This window comes from Dryobates pubescens, chromosome 8 (assembly GCF_014839835.1).
Source record: "Dryobates pubescens isolate bDryPub1 chromosome 8, bDryPub1.pri, whole genome shotgun sequence".
Classification (NCBI taxonomy): domain Eukaryota; kingdom Metazoa; phylum Chordata; class Aves; order Piciformes; family Picidae; genus Dryobates; species Dryobates pubescens.
In genome coordinates this window covers 33106857-33125744 of record NC_071619.1, presented here as the reverse complement: position 1 = coordinate 33125744, position 18888 = coordinate 33106857, and the positions used below count along the sequence as shown (strand labels likewise).

Genomic DNA, 18888 nt, shown 5'->3' with positions numbered 1-18888 from the left:
ACAGAAACACTGACATTTTCTAACAAACATTTCAACAGAATTTAACCTTAGTGAAGGCATCTGCTGCTTTAGTCCATACCCTGGCAAGCACACAACTAATAAGCAATTCAGGCTTTGACAATTAAGTGAGCAGGAGTCACAGAACACATCTGCAACACTACAACAGCCCCAAGAACAAATAACATCAAAGATTCCTACTAAGAGATAAACTTCAGAACACAGCTTCATAGCTTCCAGCATTCATCAGGGTTTATGATCCTTGTAAATGCTCTGTATGATTCCAGTGTAAGATCTTTAAGCCTTACAGCTAGTCTGAAGTCTCTCAAGAAGACCTTTGAGTTCATGTACTTTCATAGAATTACAGCAGGGTAGGGGTTGGAAGGGACCTCCGGAGATTATCGAGTCCAACCCCCCTGCCAGAGCAGCAGCGCCTTAGGGCAGGTCGCACAGAAACACGTCTAGGGACCATTAAACCCCTGCCAAACTACTGGCTGCGCCGATACCCGCGGAGAGCCAGGGGGAAACAAAGGCACCACGCAGCGGTGGCACCGCTTGGGCTGTCAATTGCCTGAGCCACCCCAGTGGCCGCGGATGAAGAGGGCTCCGGGCAGAGCGGGGCAGCCTCATAGCCCACCTCGATCAGCTTCTCCCTGTGACGGGAACAGGTTTTTTACTGACCAACGGACAACTGCCGGGGATCAGCAGCTCGGCGTTTTCGCACCGCCTCCTTAGCTTCTTCACACAACAGCAGCAACGCCGGCGTCGCCGCAGCAGCCGCCGTCACCACCACCTCCTCCTCTCCCCTCAGTACCCAGCCGGTCCCTCATCCTCCCTCTCTCGCCACTTCCACTCCTTCACCGTAGATACCCCGCTGGCGGGGACACCGACCGCGCAGGACCCACCAGAACACTGCCAACCAGCTTTAAGTCACGAGTATCAGGCAGGAAATAAGCAGTGCTGACAATTCCCCCACCCCCTTCTCTCTCACCGCCACAATGCTGCTCCCGCCGCCGTAGTTCTTGTTTATCCAGGCCCCGCCGCGTCCTGCGCAGCTTCCCTCGGTATTTCCGGGCTGGGCACCGCCTCTGCCCCGCATCACAGCCTGCGCCCCGCCTCGTAACGGCAGCAACCACCTCCCTGATCCATAACGGCAGCAACCATTCCGCCACCCTCCCGCCCACCAAGTCGCTGAGGCACTGCGCCGTAGCTGCCTGTTGTCACTTCAGGCTGCTAGCCGAGGAGCCCGGATTTCCCTTGCCGCTTTCCTTTCCTCCCTATCACTGCCCTCTCCCCAGCTTTTAAGTTAGATGATCTTTTGAGGCCCCTTCCAACCCCTAACATTCTGTGAAAAATCTGTCACAGGATTGGGTTGAAAGGAGCCCTCGAAAGTTATCTTGTCCCACCCCCCAATCCTAGCCTTCAAGAGCTCAAACATTCACCTTCCTCCTTGAAATATTTTTTGTTAAGTTGAGCAATGCTTCAGAGAACCATGTACTACTACCTTCAGTCAAGAGATGCTACGCCCCAAAGATGATGCAGTGAGCTAAAGTGACTTCCCTTTTAAAGCAAATTAAACCAGTGAGGTTACTGGGCAGAAGATGCTATAGGAACACGGTACTCTAGCAACTGGGCAGGTTACTGGGCAGGAGCTGCTATAGGAACACAATACTCTAGCAACCTGAAGTTATGAAACTGATGCTGAAGAACGTCCATGTTTTCTCTCAGCTCTTTTAGACAGAGGTGGGAAATGCCTGTACTCAAAGTTTACAATTTAAACAAACAAGCAGTCAAACTTAAAAGCATTTGTAAACAAAACAGTTTAATCCTGTGGGAATCAAAAAGCGTTCAGTGCCTACAAAAGACCTCTGAAGGATGACGAAACTTTGTTCTAGACCTTCAGTTCCCATCTTAGTCAAAAAATACTAATATTATAAAATAGAATAGTAATACTGGGTTACCAGAGAAAAGAGAGTGTCAATTTCCCTTTTGTGTTCACATCCATCTCAGATTTCAGTATTCTCTAATACCATTTGAAAAAGCTTCCATCCTGCTATCCAATAATGGGTAAAAGTGTACAATTCCTTTGGAAAGGCACAGTCAGTTGAATGACAATGGTGCTACTCTAAATGGTTCTATTCTAAATGGACAATTAATACACTATATGATGTTATAGTTCACTTAAGAGTTGCATTGGAGATGATGTCACTGAGGATGCCTGTATCGTAGGCGCTGGTCAGCATGCAACTGAAAGAATAGTCCCTTGCTTGAATTCTACACATGAACATGTAGCTTTATTTAGGAGAGAAGTATGAGGTGACAATGTCTGTCTTCAGAAAGAGACCAATACGATCCTTCAAATCTGTCCCATGGTGTTCAGAGGCGGCTAAAAGTGCTTGAAGGAAACATAGCGATCTAGAACATTGGCCATGTCTGCAATTCTTTACCTCTGGTCAGCCCATTAAATTCCTTGGTAGAGAAGATCATATTTAGGAATGTTATTGGGATCAATAGGACTTCTCACAATGAGCTTTCCACGCATTGCTCCACGGTAAATCACTTCAATCAGATCTATAAAGTCTTGCTTTGTTTTGAAGCTTCCCACAAATTTGGTGTGATCTGGAGACCTAAATATAAGCACAAGATAATGGTAGAATTGTAATGATAAAGCATTCAAAGCAAAACCACCTCAAGAAAAGAAGATATGTATAATGACACTATGTGTTTTGATCTGGTCATTCACATCAAGGAGGCTGGTGAGAGGCCTCATGCACAAGCCCTAAGAGGAGAGGCTGAGGGAGCTGGGGTTGCTTAGCCTGGAGGAGGCTCAAGGGAGACCTTCTTGCTCTCTACAACTACCTGAAGGGAGGCTGTAACCAGGAGGGGATTGGTCTCTTCTCCCAGGCAACCAGCACCAGAACAAGAGGACACAGTCTCAAGCTGTGGCAGGGGAAGTTTAGGCTGGAGGTGAGGAGAATGTTCTTCACAGAGAGAGTTGTTATCCATTGGAATGTGCTGCCCAGGGAGGTGGTGGACTCACCTTCCCTGGAGGTGTTCAAAAAGGGATTGGATGTGGCACTTGAAGCCATGGTTTAGTAGTCATGAGGTCTTGGGCGACAGGTTGGACTTGATGATCTTTGAGGTCTTTTCCACCCTTACTGATTCTATGATCATAACCAAGACAGGCGTATACTGTGGCCTCCAAAGTCATAAATGGTGCAGTGTAATGCCTAAGATTTTAACAACACTATTTTTTGCAAAGTCAAGCATATTTCCCAGCTAACACCTACCTATTGCATCAGGGTAGACTTCAAAATACCTCTACCATTTTACATCTTCCTACAGTAACCTAGAGAAAAATTGCTAATTCTTACACATCTAATGGAGAATGTCAAGCAGGAAGACATACCCATAATCAACCTTCATGTGTTGTCCATTGAAAAAAAATACAGTAGATGGAATATAACTGATGTCAAAATACTGGGTGTAGACTGGAACCTTGTTGACATCCACCAGGTAAATGACTGCCATTTTACTTAGGTCATGAGCTGTTTTTGCAAGCTAGAAAGAGAGAAAAGCTGTTTGACAAATGGATTGACACAGAAGTGGAAAAAGCCTGGCAGACTTTCTAAAGCACTTTTCTCTGATGTTTTATCAGTTTAACCTGGGCTAGAATGTCTTACCTACTTCAAGCACATTTTACATCCACTACAATAACATTTGCTTGGTTTTCAAACCGTCTTATGGATATATTATTATTTCCTTTTACATTTGTAATCAAAACTTTCATAAAGGACCATAGTGTCCAAAAGCAATACCTGGCATTCTCTTGTATGTAGCACATATACTAGTAGAGTTTATTAAAGGTAAGGAAAGAGATAAAGAAGAGGGGAAGGGGGGATAGGAGAGAAAAGAAGGGAAGGGGGAGAGAGAAGGGGGAGAGAGGAGAGGAAGAGAGGAGAGGGAAACAAAAATAATTCTTACAATATCGTCGAGCTGCAGACAAACAGAATCGTTATCTATTCCAAACCGGAGAACCAAAACCTTCTCGGCCACTGTTTTTATTGCCTGATCCACTTCCCTCTTACAGGTCAGTTTAGGCAGCAGAAAACTCATCTCGAAGGACCACGGCTTATACTAAAATCCTTACCTGATAGAAAAATAAAACAAAACCAAAACCATCCTCTGTCAAAACCAATGGAAAATTATCCACGCTGTTTTTTTTTTTTTTTAAAAAAACAAAGGAGAGAGAGAGAGAGAAAGGGAAAGAAATCACCGACCGCCACACTGATCTGGCAAACGCCTCGGGCTCCAGCGTTTGTCTCAGTACTCCTTAGCCCCACTCAGGGCTGTGACGGGGCCAGACCTAACCCCTCTCCTCTCTCTTCGCCCCAGGTGCCCACTGGCAGCCCCGCTTAGGGGCCGGTGGCGCACTCCCGGTGCACACCGCCGCCCATGCCAAGGCCTGCCCCGCCGGGTGACCGTACCGCGCAGGCTCATGCGCTGGGGGCAGAAGAGAGGCCCGGAACCTCCGCCGCGAGCGTGTGGAACGCTGCGGACGATCAGGTTGCACAGGAGCGCGGCGCGGAGGGCTGGCTGTCCCCACGTATAAGGAGCCCGCTCGCCCTGAGGTGAGCCAGCGATGGCGGCCTGGGTGGTGCTGCCGCAGGGCGCTCGATAGCTGCGTCCGGCCGCCCGCTTCTCTCCCTTCTCAGGCGGGACAGGCGGAGGCTGGGCGGGCTGGAGCGCGGCCGGAGCTCGGGCAGGTGTGGGCGCACATGCTGGAGGGTGAGGCCTGTCCCGACCCGTGTTTCCTGCTCCTGGGGGTTAACGCTGGCGGGACCGACCCCCTCATACTCTTCTTCATCGGCGCGCCAGTGGCTCCCCAGAGACCTGCGGAGCGGCCTTTCCCTTCCCTATCATAACTCTCAGCCCAGCTTTCCTCGGCAGGCGCGGCTCGGGCCTGTGGCGCGGCGCCCCGGAGGCCGCTTTGCTCAGCGGGGCGCGCCGGTGTGCCGCCAAGGGGTTTGGACCCAGTTTCTCACGGTTCGGTTCAAGTGGGCTGGGTTTCAAGTTGGTAAGGAGCTCTGTTGAAAAGCCACATCACTGCAGCTCACCCTGCCTTGCCTTCGGCCGTCGAACATCGGTGTGGAGGCATCTGAGTTGGGGAGGTACCAAATTCTGCAGTTTCTGAAGCAGTGAAAGGCTTTCATCAAAATCTGTTTCTAAGTATTCATAGCGTGCAAATCTGCCTTTCAACTGCTGACTTAGCTGGAGCCCATGTAGTGTGACTTAATTGAATAATGATAGAATGATTTGGGTTGGAAAGGACATTAAAGATCCTCTAGTGCCAATCCCTCTGCCATGGGCAGGGACACCTCCCACTAGACCAGGATGCTCAAGGCCCCATCCAGCTTGGCCTTCAACATTTGCGGGGATGAGGCACCCACAGTTTCTCTGGAACTCATCCCTTGATTTCTGCAAGGTGGACATTATACTGTTGCCGTTGTTGTCATTATTATTATTATTACTATTATTACCACCTTTCCAAGTATGCTTAATGCTTATATGTAAGATTGTGAACACCTCTGTTGTAGCACTTACGGATTTCCTCTTAACTTCACATTTATTCACTTACTGGGTTGGTTTGGTATTTGTTTTTGGTTCATTTTATCTTGACAAGAGGAAATGAAGGGTAGGTGTCAAGAAGATGGGGGCAGTTTCTGTTCACTGGTGCCCAGTGATAGGACGAGGGCCAATAGACACAGACTGGAACACAGGAAGTTCCACCTCAATGCCTCTTTGATGTGAGAGTGCTGGAGCCCTGGATCAGGCTTCCCAGAAAGGTGGTGGAGTTTCCTTCTCTGGAGACTTTCCACACCCTTCTGAACATATTTCTGTGTAGCCTGCCCCAGGTGATCTGCTTTTGTAGGGGGTTGGACTGTATGATATCCAGAGGTCCCTTCCAACCCCTACCATTCTGTGATTCTATGATTCTGTTTCTTTTCACAGTAGTGCTATACACATAATTTTTATTTAGAAAACAGTAGAAAAGTAATAGTGGAACCAGAAATTCCTAGTGTTCTCCAAGAAGTAAGTTATTGTTTGTCAGTGTTACTAAAAATGAACATCTCTGTGTGTTTTATTTGTGATTTCTGACAACCATTTCTCCCTTTTATTGGTGTTTTGCAGATAAATATTTGAACACAGCACATGTATAAGTATGCAGTCTGCTCATACACTCCTGAAAAAAATTGTAAGAAGTTCTGTCCTTCCATTTGCTGCACAGAATGGGATGAAAAAGGACTTTTTCCCACTCAGTAGAACTCTGAGCTTATCGCTTTGCGTGAAGCAGGACAATTCACGCAGTCCCTCAGAAAAAATAGATTTAGATGGGTGGAAGAAGGTCATGAAGTCTGGGTTGCAAGAAGTCAGTGAGACGGTCTCTGAGCAGAAGGAGCTCTCTGCTTTGGATGGTGCACGTGAGCTTTTGGAGATGTGGAGGCTAGCTGGCAGATCCGTTCCAGAAAATATTACTGAAGAACAGCTAAAAGACTTTATAGGATGTCCTTCCAAGTCAGCCCAGAAGAAGTATTTAAAATTCTTGTACATCAAGGAACTGAGAAAGAAAAGCGACAAAAGAAAGCTGATTGAGAAAAGGGAAAGGCTGCAGGCACAAGAGCGAGAGTCAAAACCTGATGAGACCAAAAAGAACTCATTCATGTGTTTTTGGGCCAACAGTATGGATAAAGCATACAACTGGAGGGTTGCTCAGTCTATGATCTTTGGACAACCTCTTGTATTTGACATGTCTTATGAAAATGATATGACCATCCGAGAAGTGGCAAATACAGTGAAACAGATAGTGTTAAGCGAAGGCTTCAATCGAAGATCTGTGGATCCATTCCACATCCACTTCTGTAACCTCCAAGAGGACAGCCTGTATCAGAAGGAATTTATTAAGCATTACAGAGAGGCATGGGACAGATTGCTTGTCACTGCGACAGACCAGTGCTACACAGAAGTCTTTCCCAAAGATAAGCTTGTCTATCTGACTGCTGATTCTCCCAAAGTAATGAAAACATTTGATCATGATAAAATTTACATTATTGGGTCAATGGTCGACAAGAGCATAAAAACAGGAGTCTCTTTAGCACGGGCAAAGCGACTGGGGCTGGAGACTGCGGCCCTTCCACTGGAGAAGTACTTGCTGTGGAGTAGCGGTGCTAAAAATCTCACGCTGGATCAAATGATGCATATTTTACTCACCTTGAAAGATACTGGAGACTGGAAAAAGGCTCTGGAATTTGTTCCAAAAAGGAAATACAGTGGCTTTATCAACAAGCCTGTCCATGAACTGAAAAAAACCTTAAACCTGATCAACACACTTAAACTTGGAAGGAGACAGGAAGAGCTACGAACGCGATTTGCCAAGAGCTACTCTGAGAAGCTAACACGAAAAGTAGAGTGATGGGGGCAGAGAATGACTTTTTATGGGCAAACTGTGCCATTGAATGTTCTAGTTTTCTGGAAATGCATTCATCTGTAAAAACATGCCTTTGTTGGTTAAATTTGAGGGAGTTGCTACTAGCTGTTTTTTTTTTTTCCTTCGATTACCTTAGTATTCCAGTTGTTTATTCACACGTTATTGAAATTGTGTAATACACAAGAGTTAATGTTATCTGTTCTACAAAAATAACTCTGTGCAAAGAGTATCAGCCTGTTCCTTTGAACCATGTTGAGACAAGGGTGATTGTAACAAAGCAAAGGTGGTTCTTCAAAGACCACCTCAGGGCTTTGCGTTTGCAGTGCTGGGAGGCCATCCACAGTCTCCTTGAAGTTTAGCTACAACAAAATAAGAGACCTTTCCTCATCACTTCCTGTAATCCTGTTTTGGTGTGTAGATGAACTGCCTTTTGATAGCTGAATTAAAAACAAATGGTTAAAATGTAGTATGAATTTGGGAAGTTAAACCATTTATTTCTGAGTGAATCTGGCATGAATCAAGCTTCTATTTGGAAGGGATAAGCCCAATTTCATGGCTCCGACAAAAAACCCCAACCTGTTACCCACTTTTGTGTAACGCTTATCTGTTTTCTGTCTAATGTAGATTTCTCAAAGTTCTAGAGATTATCAGTAAAGTCCTATTTGTAAATACTTACCAGAGTAGAGAGCCCTTTTGTATTTCGTACAGCTGGAAAGGTATGGATTGGTGTCTGAAAGGCTGTGTTCAGGCTGCAGAGCTACAATGGGCATGTTGCTAAATAGTTCTTTCTGCTAGCAGTATGTAGGATGAGGAATGAATTCTTTACTGGTGTTTAAGTCTTCTTTAATTAGTCTAGTTGTCTACCCTGATGACAGATGGTGGGTTTTGTCCTGAAAATTTAAAAAAATTGGTAATTTTTAAAAGTAGACTTTAAATATAGCAGGAGGTGGTGGTGATCCACTCTGTCTTGCCTCCTTTGTTGGGAGGGGTTGGAAGCTGGGATGTGCTGCCCCAATGCTGCCCTTCACCACCTGTGAAGTACAGGGGCCTCTGAGCATGGAGTTTTAGACGAGCTTCCATTTGCCAAGCATGGTAGAGTTACACGTGTAGCTTTGCTTTGGGGTAGTGCTTTTGGCAGGGGTAAGGGCTGCCTTCCAAGTCCCTTTGAACCCTTGGCATAGGGGCACCACCTCACTTGGGCAGCCTCTCTTCCGCCTGTGAGGATGAGATGTTGCAGAGCCGTGTGCTGCTGGAGTTATTTTGCTATTTCTCCATAAAAAACAGGCTGTTCTGACCCGTGAGCCGGTTTGCACTTTGTGGACGAATAAAATTACACAATTGTTCGCTTGGACTCATGCTCGTAAAATGCCGCAAGAGAATTTCTCGAGCGGGAGCGCTGCCTGCATGTGGTTCTGAACGGCTGTGACCACGCCGGGGTCCAGCGTGCGGCGTCGGGAGGGAGCGGGTGGGTGACGCTCAGCCTGCACCTCCGCGTCTACCTAGTACGGGTGTGCGTCACAGCTCCGCACCCGTTCCTACCGGCGCGGAGGGCGTACCTTCCGGTAACGTTCTTCCGTCTGCGCCCTAAGAGGCGTGGCCTGCCTGGCCGCCCTGGCCTCCGCCCGCGCTTTCTCTATGGTCGGGGGCGGGCCGCAGAGTGGCTGCGCCGTGGAGGAGCGACGCGCATGCGTGGCGCGGGAGGCGGAGGCGGGGGAAAATGGCGGACGGCAGAGCTGAGGGGGAGAAGGCGAAGCGGCCGCAGCCCGGAGGAGGTGAACATGTAGTGCCTCTTGCCGCGTACCTGTGGGGTGGGCACGGGGCCTGGGTCGGCTGCCCAGGCGTGGGGGGTTTAGGGGTCTGGGCCGTGCCAGGCCAGGCCTGGGCTGGGCCGTGCGATGTCCGGCCCTGCGGGGAGTGGGGGCAGCCCAGGCCTCAGGGGGCTGCGCTGGAGTAGAGGCCGAGGTCTGAGCCCGCTGTCCTCACGCTTGAGGATTAGCCTCAGCCTTCCAGGAGCTTTTTTGTTTCTATATATAAAGAAAAAAATCGAACAGTTTGACCATGCAAACGTGTTATTTTTCTCTCTATTAAAAACAATACATGGGATACTTCTGCCGTGTATGGAGAGAAATTTAACTGTTGTTGCTGGCAAGGATTAAGACAACGCCTTAGAAATTAGCACTTAGTAGCTGCGATGCCTTTAAAAAATAGGTACAGTGCCTATTCATTACCTGCTGTTTTAAGCGTCCTGGGTTGGTTTTTTTTTGTTTGTCTGACGGCAATCTGCAAATCTTCTGTTTCATTTTATATTATCTATGTTATGACTAGGCATTCCTGTCATCTTCTGTGCGACTTACTGTCAGTTCTCCTCAAATTTTTACTTACATGCTTCTCTCCTTCTTTCTTCCCTTGTCTTAAAATTGAGAAGACATTATCTTTGCAAAAATTAGCCTTCCCTTTCCTGTTCTTTTTTGTTTGTTTGAATTATGTCTGTAGGCAGTGGGCATTTATTTCAGCTGTTGCAAGATTAAGCTTGTGAACCAACGAGGATAGCCTCAGCAGTGAATATTATTTTTGATGGTTGATAAAATATGATCAGTAACGCTTGATTTTAGGTAGTTTATTGACTTCTGCTTCTCTGTTGTTTTGGGGGGGGGGGATTTTATTTATTCTTTAGGGGATCAGTAATAGAGTAAGTGGATGGCATCAGTATGTCAGCTATCCATACCACCTTGTGTGCTGATATGTTGGCCTTGAGGAAGGGTAATTACTCTTTGATGATTTTGGAAAGCAGTTTTTAGCAAATGCCGATAATTGTTGGAGTTTGTTAAAACCTGGTGGTTTATTCCCATCACCACCAGTGGTTGCACTCCCAGGGGCAAGAGATCCTGAAAAAAAAAAGAATCTTGTAAAAAAACCTCCCCCAACTTATAAAAGGGGGATTTTTTTACAAGGGCTTGTAGTGGTAGGATGAGAGGGAATGGATTGAAGCTTGAGAAGGGTAGATTTAGACTGGATATTAGGAAGGAATTCTTTAGAGTGAGGGTGATGAGACACAGGAACAGGTTGCCTAAGAAGGTTGTGGATGCCTTCTGCTTCGAGGTGTTCCAAGTCCAGGCTGGACAAGGCCTAGGTCTATGAGGTGTCCCTGCCCATAGCAGGCAGCTACATTTATGTTTTCTCCAGAAACAGAACAGTACAGCAGCTTCCTCTCCACCAACCCCAGCTGTCCTATGCCCTTTGTAGCCATTTCTGCAGAGTATTCCTTTCAGCAGTCTACGCTTCATACTGAGTGGAGCCTAGTAGAAGTAACACTTGGAATGCAGTGGTGGTAGGAGCTAATTTTGAGGTAGGAGCTAATTTTGAGATAGAAGCTGTTTAATATTTTTGTGAGAAAACACAAAATTATGTAGATTGTGTTAGGCTTCAGCTTGTGCATAGTAATATTCTAAAATTTATAGTCAAAACAGCAAGCTGTGATGTAGTTAGCTGAATTCAAGCTAGCATTAGTTTAGGAACCTGGACTGGTCCTGTTTCCCTGAGATTTGGACTGCTGTGGATTTTGTTATCTTATGAAAAAGAAAACTTTTAGGCCCACAATTGAAGACTTTTAAGTCCAATGAATCTTCTACCTACCCTGGAATCCCATTGCAGTCTCTAGTATACCTAGACTGGACTTGTAATTTTATACTGTTTAGTATGGAATACTAAATGGAATATCTGTAGGCAGATAATCCCTTGCAGGCTGCTGTTTAGGAACAGCATGCTGAGACAGCAATCAGCACCCAAGGTCATTTGTGTAAATTTTGCTTGTTTCTCGTTAGTCTCTTGATCCTCCTTCGTTTGTGACTTTTACAGCTATCCTTTCTGGGTCAGATTTCCAGTGGTGCAGATAGTACAATTTTGTAATAAAATCAAATGGATTAAAGTTGTTCTTTTTTTTTTTTTGTGTGTGTATGATCTGCTGTGTTTCCAAAGTTGAATAAATAGTTTTTGTTTTAGTCAGTTAACAACTTACAGGTAGGAGAATGGAGTAGAAAGGGGTTATTCTGCTTATGATTTGGGCAATATAAAAATACATATACATGTGTATAGATCTCCCTACTTTGTCTTGACGTTATTTGCTTTCTTAATTTCTTGGAGCTGAAGTCTTTTTGATCCAAGATTCAGACTGGCTTCTCTCCCATTGCTCTGTCTTAGCAGGGTTTTGTTGTTGTTTTCTGTGGTTGTTTTTTTTTTTTTTTTTTTTTTTTTTTGGGTGTTTTCCTTTTTTTTTAGCAGTGCAAAGAGCTTTCCAAATTTGCTGTGCTTGGAGGATCCTGTTTTCTACTTGAAATAATGATGAGATGGTGCTAGTTCCAGTTTTTTCTTAGCCCAATACTATAAGGACTTCCCTGTCCACTGCCCAGTGTGTGGGTTTGGGTGTTTTTTCTTACCTTCTGCTACTCCAGTAATTTTCCTACTGCAGAAGCAGAGAAAAATGAATTTACTTTTTTTGCTGAAGCATTTGCTGTGTTCAGAGTAAGTTTCTCAAGGACACCTTTGTCTTTCGGTGTAGCTGAAGAAGCCAAGCATTGTCCAAGGAGGACAGTGTGATTTGAATGTTTGGGTTTTTTTCCCCCTTTGTTGATCATTGTTAAGCTGCTGTGTTTTTCCATGACTTATAAAACTAGGAAAGATGAAATCTGTATATATGTTTTTCTAGTGCTGATCCCTTTGCTCAAGCAGAGCATGGCAGATTTATTACAGATGAGATGTGGGCAAGCAGTGACTTGAAACATGATTGAGACAGCCAACATCATTGTAGCCACTTGCATGATTTGAGAGTTGTGCCAGGCAAGCCTAGAGACTGGCATGGATGGTAGAAATTTAGTAGAATTAATTTTAATTTAGATTATCTAGTCTAGATTTGAAACTGGGTTTCCAATTATGAGACCTTATCTATGGCATCTTAAACTCTAAAAAGATTTAGTCATCTACATAAAATTTACTACATGCACTTTGACTTCCCTACTAAATAAAGAGATGATGCTTCAAGATTGTTTTCCTGGCTCATACACAAGCAGTAGTGGAGTGCTTGCAGTTTTTTCCTCTTTTGTTGTTTTGCTGTCTACTAAAATGTACAATGGTGGCAACTGTTGTCACTAAGAACTCCTTACCTATTGCACCCAAAGTATAATGCTTTTTGAGGTTGCTGCTCCCATCAATCTGCTCAGTAAAAATAGCTCATCTTGGTAAGTTGTTTCGACTTCACCAGGACCTGAAGAAGAGGCAGAAAAACCTGTGAAAACTAAGACTGTTTCTTCCAGTAATGGAGGAGAAAGTTCGAGTCGCAGCGCAGAGAAACGGGCAGCTAATGAAGAAGCTGAAGACTTTACCACAAAGCCTGCTCCTGCCAAAATGTCCAAGTTTGGATTTGCCATAGGCAGTCAGACAGCAAAGAAGGCATCTGCAATATCCATCAAACTAGGAGCAAACGTAAGTTGTGTGAGGGATTTCACTTTTAGGGAAGCTGAATCTGTGGGGGGAGGTACTTTGAGAAGGATTCCTTGCAGAGGAAAAGCCTTTATTTGCCTAAGGGTAACTTGGATGGTTTCAGCAAGCATTGTGGGGCCTACTGGTCATGCATGTGTAAGTACTTCAAGGTGATTAATACCAGCTCAGTTGTCTCAGTAAGTGTCAGACTTGATTGAAATGAACTGTGGATGTGTGAACATAATACAGAATAATTTTGTAATGAGATCTGATTAATCTGCAGTAATTTCCTGAGGGAAATGAGCAGAGTTGGTAAACTGTTCAGGCTATTTTGATGTTTCCTGAGGGAAATTAAAACTGTTCAGGCCACTTTGAAATGAATGCTGAGAGCTTCATTGTATGGGATGACTAAAGCTGCAAGAGAGCAGGTACTCTCCTGGATGGTTCACTAGGTTGCCTTCCACTCCAAAGATCTCATTTCAGCCTGGAGAAATCCTGTTTATTTTCTATGACTTTGCCTGTTCTTTGCAAGGTCAGTGTGATTCATTTATGCTATATGCAAGAGATTAAGCTTTGTCACATAGATTTCTGAGATTGTGATCCTTGTTATGGTCCAGTACAAGGTATCCTTGTGCTTCATCAGATGTGGATCTGCTGATTCTCTTTGTTACCGAGATAGTCCTCTGCTAGCTTGGGCAAGGACAAGCCAGATACTGCCTCTCTATTTAATACAGTGCATTTACACTTCCCACGTACCACTGGGATGGTTATGTTAGAAACCCTTCTCTGGATTTAATTCAAACTGTAATTGTGAATCTTGCACCTGCAGTGCCAGCATTTACAGATTGCAGATGATAGAGTCCTCCCTCCCTCACTTTGAGATGGAAGGGAGATGTTGACTGGCAGCATTCTAGGTTATAAATGTAATCAGGTCACCACAGACTTTGGAAAAAAATGACAAAGCTGCCTTCTCTGACCCACTATCAAGCTCTGATTTCTCATGTAGAAAGATACTTCCAGTGGCAATAAATTTGGCTGAGGGATTTCTGGCTCACTGAATTTAGTGGATGGCTGACTGCACCAAACTGGACAATGATGAAACTTACCCTATTGATTTTCAGTATATCCCCCCAACTCCCTTGGTGTGTTGTACCTGCTCCTGTGGAGCTGAAGGTCTAAAAAATGGCACAGTATTTATACACTGGGTGAGGAAAAGCTGTTGATGCTTTTGTAAGGACTTTGCTGCAGTATCAGTTTCAAAACAGAGTGTAGACTAAATAATCCCCAAGAAAGTACAAATGGAGGAAACACTGATTTTGGCTGATGTTGATAATTGGTAGTACTGGAGAAGCAAACTGTTTACTGGCGACTTAATTACTTTTTTCAGTGGTATGAAAGTTAATTTTGATATCTCTGCTGCATTAAATGTAACAGCTGGGAGTTTGAGAGCTTCTTTCTCTTTTAAATAGAGAAAGGCATTTATGGGAAATCAAAATAATACCTTTTGAAGTATTAATGTGACTATGAGATGCACACAGGCTAGTTAAAAAGTATTGAATTGTTCTAAGGCAGAAAGCTGTTCTGTTGTTAAAAAAATAACCATGTTCATCTTCCTGGCATTGATGGATTAGAATACTCCAGAAGATTCATGGCAAGTGACACAATGACATTTTGAATACCACAACTTGAGCAGGTTCTGCTTTGATTGTTCACATCATGCAGCAGTGGCTGCATACCCCTGCAGTGTGCTAGAAAGTTAAGACTTGCTCCTGGGGAATTGTAATATGAGGGTTTGGCTTTTCAGAGCGCATCTAGCACGAGCGAGCAGTCCTTTTCCTTTTTCGTTAGAGAGAAACCTTTATCATCTTGATTCAAACAGAAACACTTTTTTCCCCCCTCATTGCCCATTCAGTGGAGATGTTCATTTTACCAAAATATTTGATATACCAAGGACAGCTTTGGTTGTGTATTTTTTTACTTACTTTACTTGTGCATTTGGTCTTTTTCAGAAGCCTAAAGAGCCTGTTCCAACCCTTGCTCCAAAAACCCTTTCTGTAGCAGCAGCTTTCAATGAGGATGAAGATGTGAGTAATAAGCCACTGATCAATGTAATTTAAAAGTACCATTGGTGTGGGTTAGAGGTAGGCAGAGAGAGTGGATCTTTTGAGGTTACTTACCTAAAGGTCAGGGATTTTCAACTTGGAAACATCTCTTGTGTTGCTGTTTAAGAACATACAACTTTGTAGCTCTGTGTTGGTTTAAGAAGTCATTGAAGTGCTAATAACCTTTCCCTTAGAATGAGATGCACAGCACAGTTCAAGTTAACTGTTGCTTTCTCTGGGCTTGATGAAGGGGAGGAGAAGAAAAGCTGTACTTCTCTTGTTTGGTAAATATTTTATCGTCATGCTAGCGTTCCTTCTTACTCAGAGGGAACAAAGGAATTTGTATTTCGTTCCATAACCTTGTAGAACTTCTAGTCCTATGTCACTTTGGTTTCCTGCAGGGCTGTAGTCCATACTTCATTGTGTCAGGCATTTGAAATATTCAAAAGGAAGAACCCAGACACACTTCTAACCTCATTTCTCTTTGCAGAGTGAACCAGAAGAAATGCCTCCAGAAGCCAAGATGCGCATGAAGAACATTGGAAGGTAGGTCAGCTTTGAACTGTGGGTTGGAGAAGGGCGAGTGTGAGAATAGCTTCTCCAGCACAAGTCAGATCTTGCAGATGGTTTAGGAAGATAGAACAGGTTCTAAACCTTTTTTCTCGAGAAACAAGAAGATTTTAATACAGGTCTTGTCAAATATTTCAACTGTAGGTTAAAATTAGTAGTTTGCACTTTGTATCTTGACATTCTTCTGAGGAAGAAATGGATTCTGTGTCATGTAATCACCAGGATTGGAAAAGACCTCTTAAGATTATCAAGTCTAACCATTACCTAACACTAACCAGGGCCAGTAGTACACCATATCCTTGAGCACCATCTCTAGAAATTGTTAAATAGAAGCTCCATATTCTTCTTGGAAAGTTAGTTGATGGGGACTGCTGCTAGACCTTGTATCTTTCTAGTTCTTCATTTTATCAACTGCCTTGAAATCAGGTAGTCTGGTCAGATTTTGAGACTCACGTGCAAGGGGAAGATGAGAATCACCATCTTTCAGAGAGACAAAGAATCCCTTGTTTACTTTTGAAACAAATATATATATATGAAATTCTGCTTGCCACAAATTTGAGACAAGAGAGGGCCAATCCTAAAGCTGTATTTGCCCAATGTCCTAAATGTCCCTAAAAGGATATTTTCAGAGGATATATTTTAGAGATGTTTATAATGATAAGCTGCTCTTAAAGTCAGTCCCCTGGAGGCTCACCACTGGTTAGTATTTTTTTTTCTCAAGTAGTAGATTTGGATCCTCAGTTTTTTAGCATTTACAACAAATTCTTTGCCATCTGACAGCAGTTACTGCTAATCCCACCACTTCTGCTGCCCCATCTCACTGCTTTGAGTTGAGGGGCTGCAGTGAAACTGGTTCTGGGGCCAGTTATGGTTGCTAATAGTGAGGAATCTTTCATATCATAGAATCACAGAATGTTAGGGGTTGGAAGGGACCTCTGGAGATCAAGTCCAGCCCCCCTGCCTAAGCAGAATTACCAAGGGCAGGTCACAAAGGAATGTGACCAAGCAGCTCTGGAAAGTCTCTGGAGAAGGAGATTCTATCACCTCTCCAGGCAGCCTGGTCCAGGGCTTCAGCACCCTCGCAGGAAGGAATTTTTTCCTTCTTTTGAGGTGGAACTTCCTGGGTTCCAGTTTGTGTCTGTTGCCCCTTGTCCTGTTGCTGGGCACCACTGAAAAGAGACTGTTCCCTTCCTCCCACCCTTCAGACATTTATGAACATTAATAAGATCCCTCAGTCTTCCCATCTCTGGGCTTAACAGCCCCAGATCTCTCAGCCTTTCCTCATCAGACAGATGTTCCAGTCCCTTCATGATCCTCACAGCTTCTGTTGGACTTTCTCTAGTATATCCCTGGCCCTCCAGAACTGTACACAGTACTTCAGATGAGGCCTCTCCAGGGCAGGGTAAAAGAGGAGGCGCTAGAAAGATGTAACAGAAAGAAATGTGTGGTAGCTTCAGGCAGCGGGTTGGACTTGAAATTGGTGTTTCAAGTATGATGGTGCCCAAATTGCTCTAGTTGAGCTGACTTTCTCAACTGACCTTGTTCTGCTTCTCCCAGGGATACACCAACCTCAGCAGGACCAAATTCCTTCAACAAAGGAAAGCACGGCTTCTCTGACAACCAGAAGCTATGGGAACGGAATATAAAATCTCACCTTGGGAACGTCCATGACCATGAAAATAACTAAATGATGTGTATGGAGAGATGGGTGTCTGGGGGGAGGGGAGGGTGTAACATTAAAGGAACAGTTTCCTTTTTTAAGAATGGTGTGAGACTATCTTTGGAGCCACTTTTTTAAGCTTTTTTGAGTGGTACACTAATAACTGAGTTTGAAATTAGAGGTAATTTATGTTTTGTACACAGATTTCAAGGCCTTTGCTAATTTTTGTAGTTCCATGTGATTAGTTTCAAAAAGGTTAACAAACAATAAAAGGAATTGGAGTGGTACCTTTTTAAGATATATATTACTATTTTTTTTTTTCTCCTTCCAATTATCTTTTTCTTAATTGGTCAGTGGTGAATTAAGGTGGATGAAAAAGGTTACTGTCTCTTTAATCAGGTTAACATTGAGTGCTCTTGCATTCTCACGTCTGGCTCCCTCTTCACAGCAGAAGAAACCGCTGACTCCTAGGAACACTGCTAAAAGGAGTGAGGATTGTCTTGTGCTAGGAGTGTTACTGGACTATTCATTTGGTTATAAACTGATGCAGGAAATAACAAGAACCTGGAATATTTTATTACTTTATTTTCCTCCCTGCAGTCACTTTCTGTTAAGTCTCTGCAAACTAGGAATGACATTACTCTGAGTGGCTCTGGTAACTTAGCTCTAATTTTGTTTCAGACTTTATGTAGGATGTGTAACCTTCCGTGGCCTGTTGCACCCTAAGGAAATGGGCCTTGTCTGTATATTAGATACAGTCTGTAAAGAATATTCACTGCAGAACTAAAGAAGTATTTTTCAGTGTGCTCCTCTTTAAAATCATTAGCTTTGAGTAGTGCTTTGTTAGCAATTCTTCGTGGTACAACAAAGGCCGCCACCAAAAAACAAAAAGACAAGCTAATGTACATGAAGCTTCACATTTGGTTGAAATATTTTTACTTTACTATGCCTAGAAGGAAATAAAAGCCACACCAAAAACTGGTAACACACTGCTTAAGTATGAGAAATCTTGAGATGCACTTTCCCACTCTTGCCCTTTAAAGCAAAATGCCTTGATGTCTCTGACCTCAGTGGACACTATCAGGCTTGAGAACACCACATTCTGGACTTGCAGTCCCAGTGCTTCTGAGCAAGTGTCAGCTTTAGAAAGAAAACCCAGCCTTTCCGACCTGTCTTGCCTTCTGCAGTCATTTTCAGCAACGATATTTTCTGCTCAGCTTAATTGCCTGGCTTTTAGACTGCAGGGCAGCGATGCAGGATCTCAGACTCAGTCTAAATTTCAGTCTCATTTCCATTGCATTGTTTGAAAACATTTTACAACAAGACAGAACAATTATCAAGAGCAACACCACCTACCCACACACCCCCCAGAAAAAAACCCTTTGAAGTTCATTTTAAACTCAAATACCTGATAGTGTCAACCACTCACATTAATTTCAGCCTGGAACTGGTCATAGACTTCGATCTGTTAATTGATTTCATCCTGCCTCTCAAACCTTCACGCTTAGAAGTTGAACCTCCGAGTGCAGGAAGGAAAGTGCATCTTGAAGTGTATTATTCTTTTTGGCATTATTATTATTTTAGGAAAGCTCTGACCACTT

General features: G+C 44.0%; 3 protein-coding genes across 5 annotated transcripts; 2 read left to right on the top strand and 1 right to left on the bottom strand.

Moving 5' to 3' along the window:
- Positions 1 to 2218: 2218 nt before the first annotated feature.
- On the bottom strand, positions 2219 to 4578 carry TXNL4B (thioredoxin like 4B). Its single transcript, XM_009896996.2, has 4 exons — positions 4485 to 4578; positions 3982 to 4147; positions 3407 to 3558; positions 2219 to 2624 (listed from the first exon to the last, which is right to left on the bottom strand). The coding sequence occupies exons 2-4, from the start codon at positions 4111 to 4113 to the stop codon at positions 2459 to 2461; spliced, it is 450 nt and encodes a 149-aa protein (XP_009895298.1). The 5' UTR covers positions 4114 to 4147; positions 4485 to 4578; the 3' UTR covers positions 2219 to 2458.
- Positions 4536 to 8062, top strand: TRMT10C (tRNA methyltransferase 10C, mitochondrial RNase P subunit). 2 transcript variants are annotated; one of them, XM_054163766.1, is made up of 2 exons: positions 4536 to 4628; positions 6190 to 8062. In XM_054163766.1, the coding sequence occupies exon 2, from the start codon at positions 6221 to 6223 to the stop codon at positions 7466 to 7468; it is 1248 nt and encodes a 415-aa protein (XP_054019741.1). In that variant the 5' UTR covers positions 4536 to 4628; positions 6190 to 6220; the 3' UTR covers positions 7469 to 8062. The 2 variants fall into 2 exon arrangements, with proteins under 2 accessions (XP_054019741.1, XP_054019742.1); XM_054163767.1 differs by lacking the exon at positions 4536 to 4628 and adding an exon at positions 4702 to 4785.
- A 1070-nt stretch (positions 8063 to 9132) lies between these two features.
- PCNP (PEST proteolytic signal containing nuclear protein) lies at positions 9133 to 18634 on the top strand. 2 transcript variants are annotated; one of them, XM_054163672.1, is made up of 5 exons: positions 9133 to 9255; positions 12738 to 12958; positions 14965 to 15039; positions 15548 to 15603; positions 17185 to 18634. In XM_054163672.1, exons 1-5 carry the CDS (start codon positions 9201 to 9203, stop codon positions 17312 to 17314), a joined length of 537 nt encoding a protein of 178 aa, XP_054019647.1. In that variant the 5' UTR covers positions 9133 to 9200; the 3' UTR covers positions 17315 to 18634. The 2 variants fall into 2 exon arrangements, with proteins under 2 accessions (XP_054019647.1, XP_054019648.1); XM_054163673.1 differs by lacking the exon at positions 9133 to 9255 and adding an exon at positions 12422 to 12714 and having other exon boundaries at positions 12790 to 12958.
- Positions 18635 to 18888: the final 254 nt, after the last annotated feature.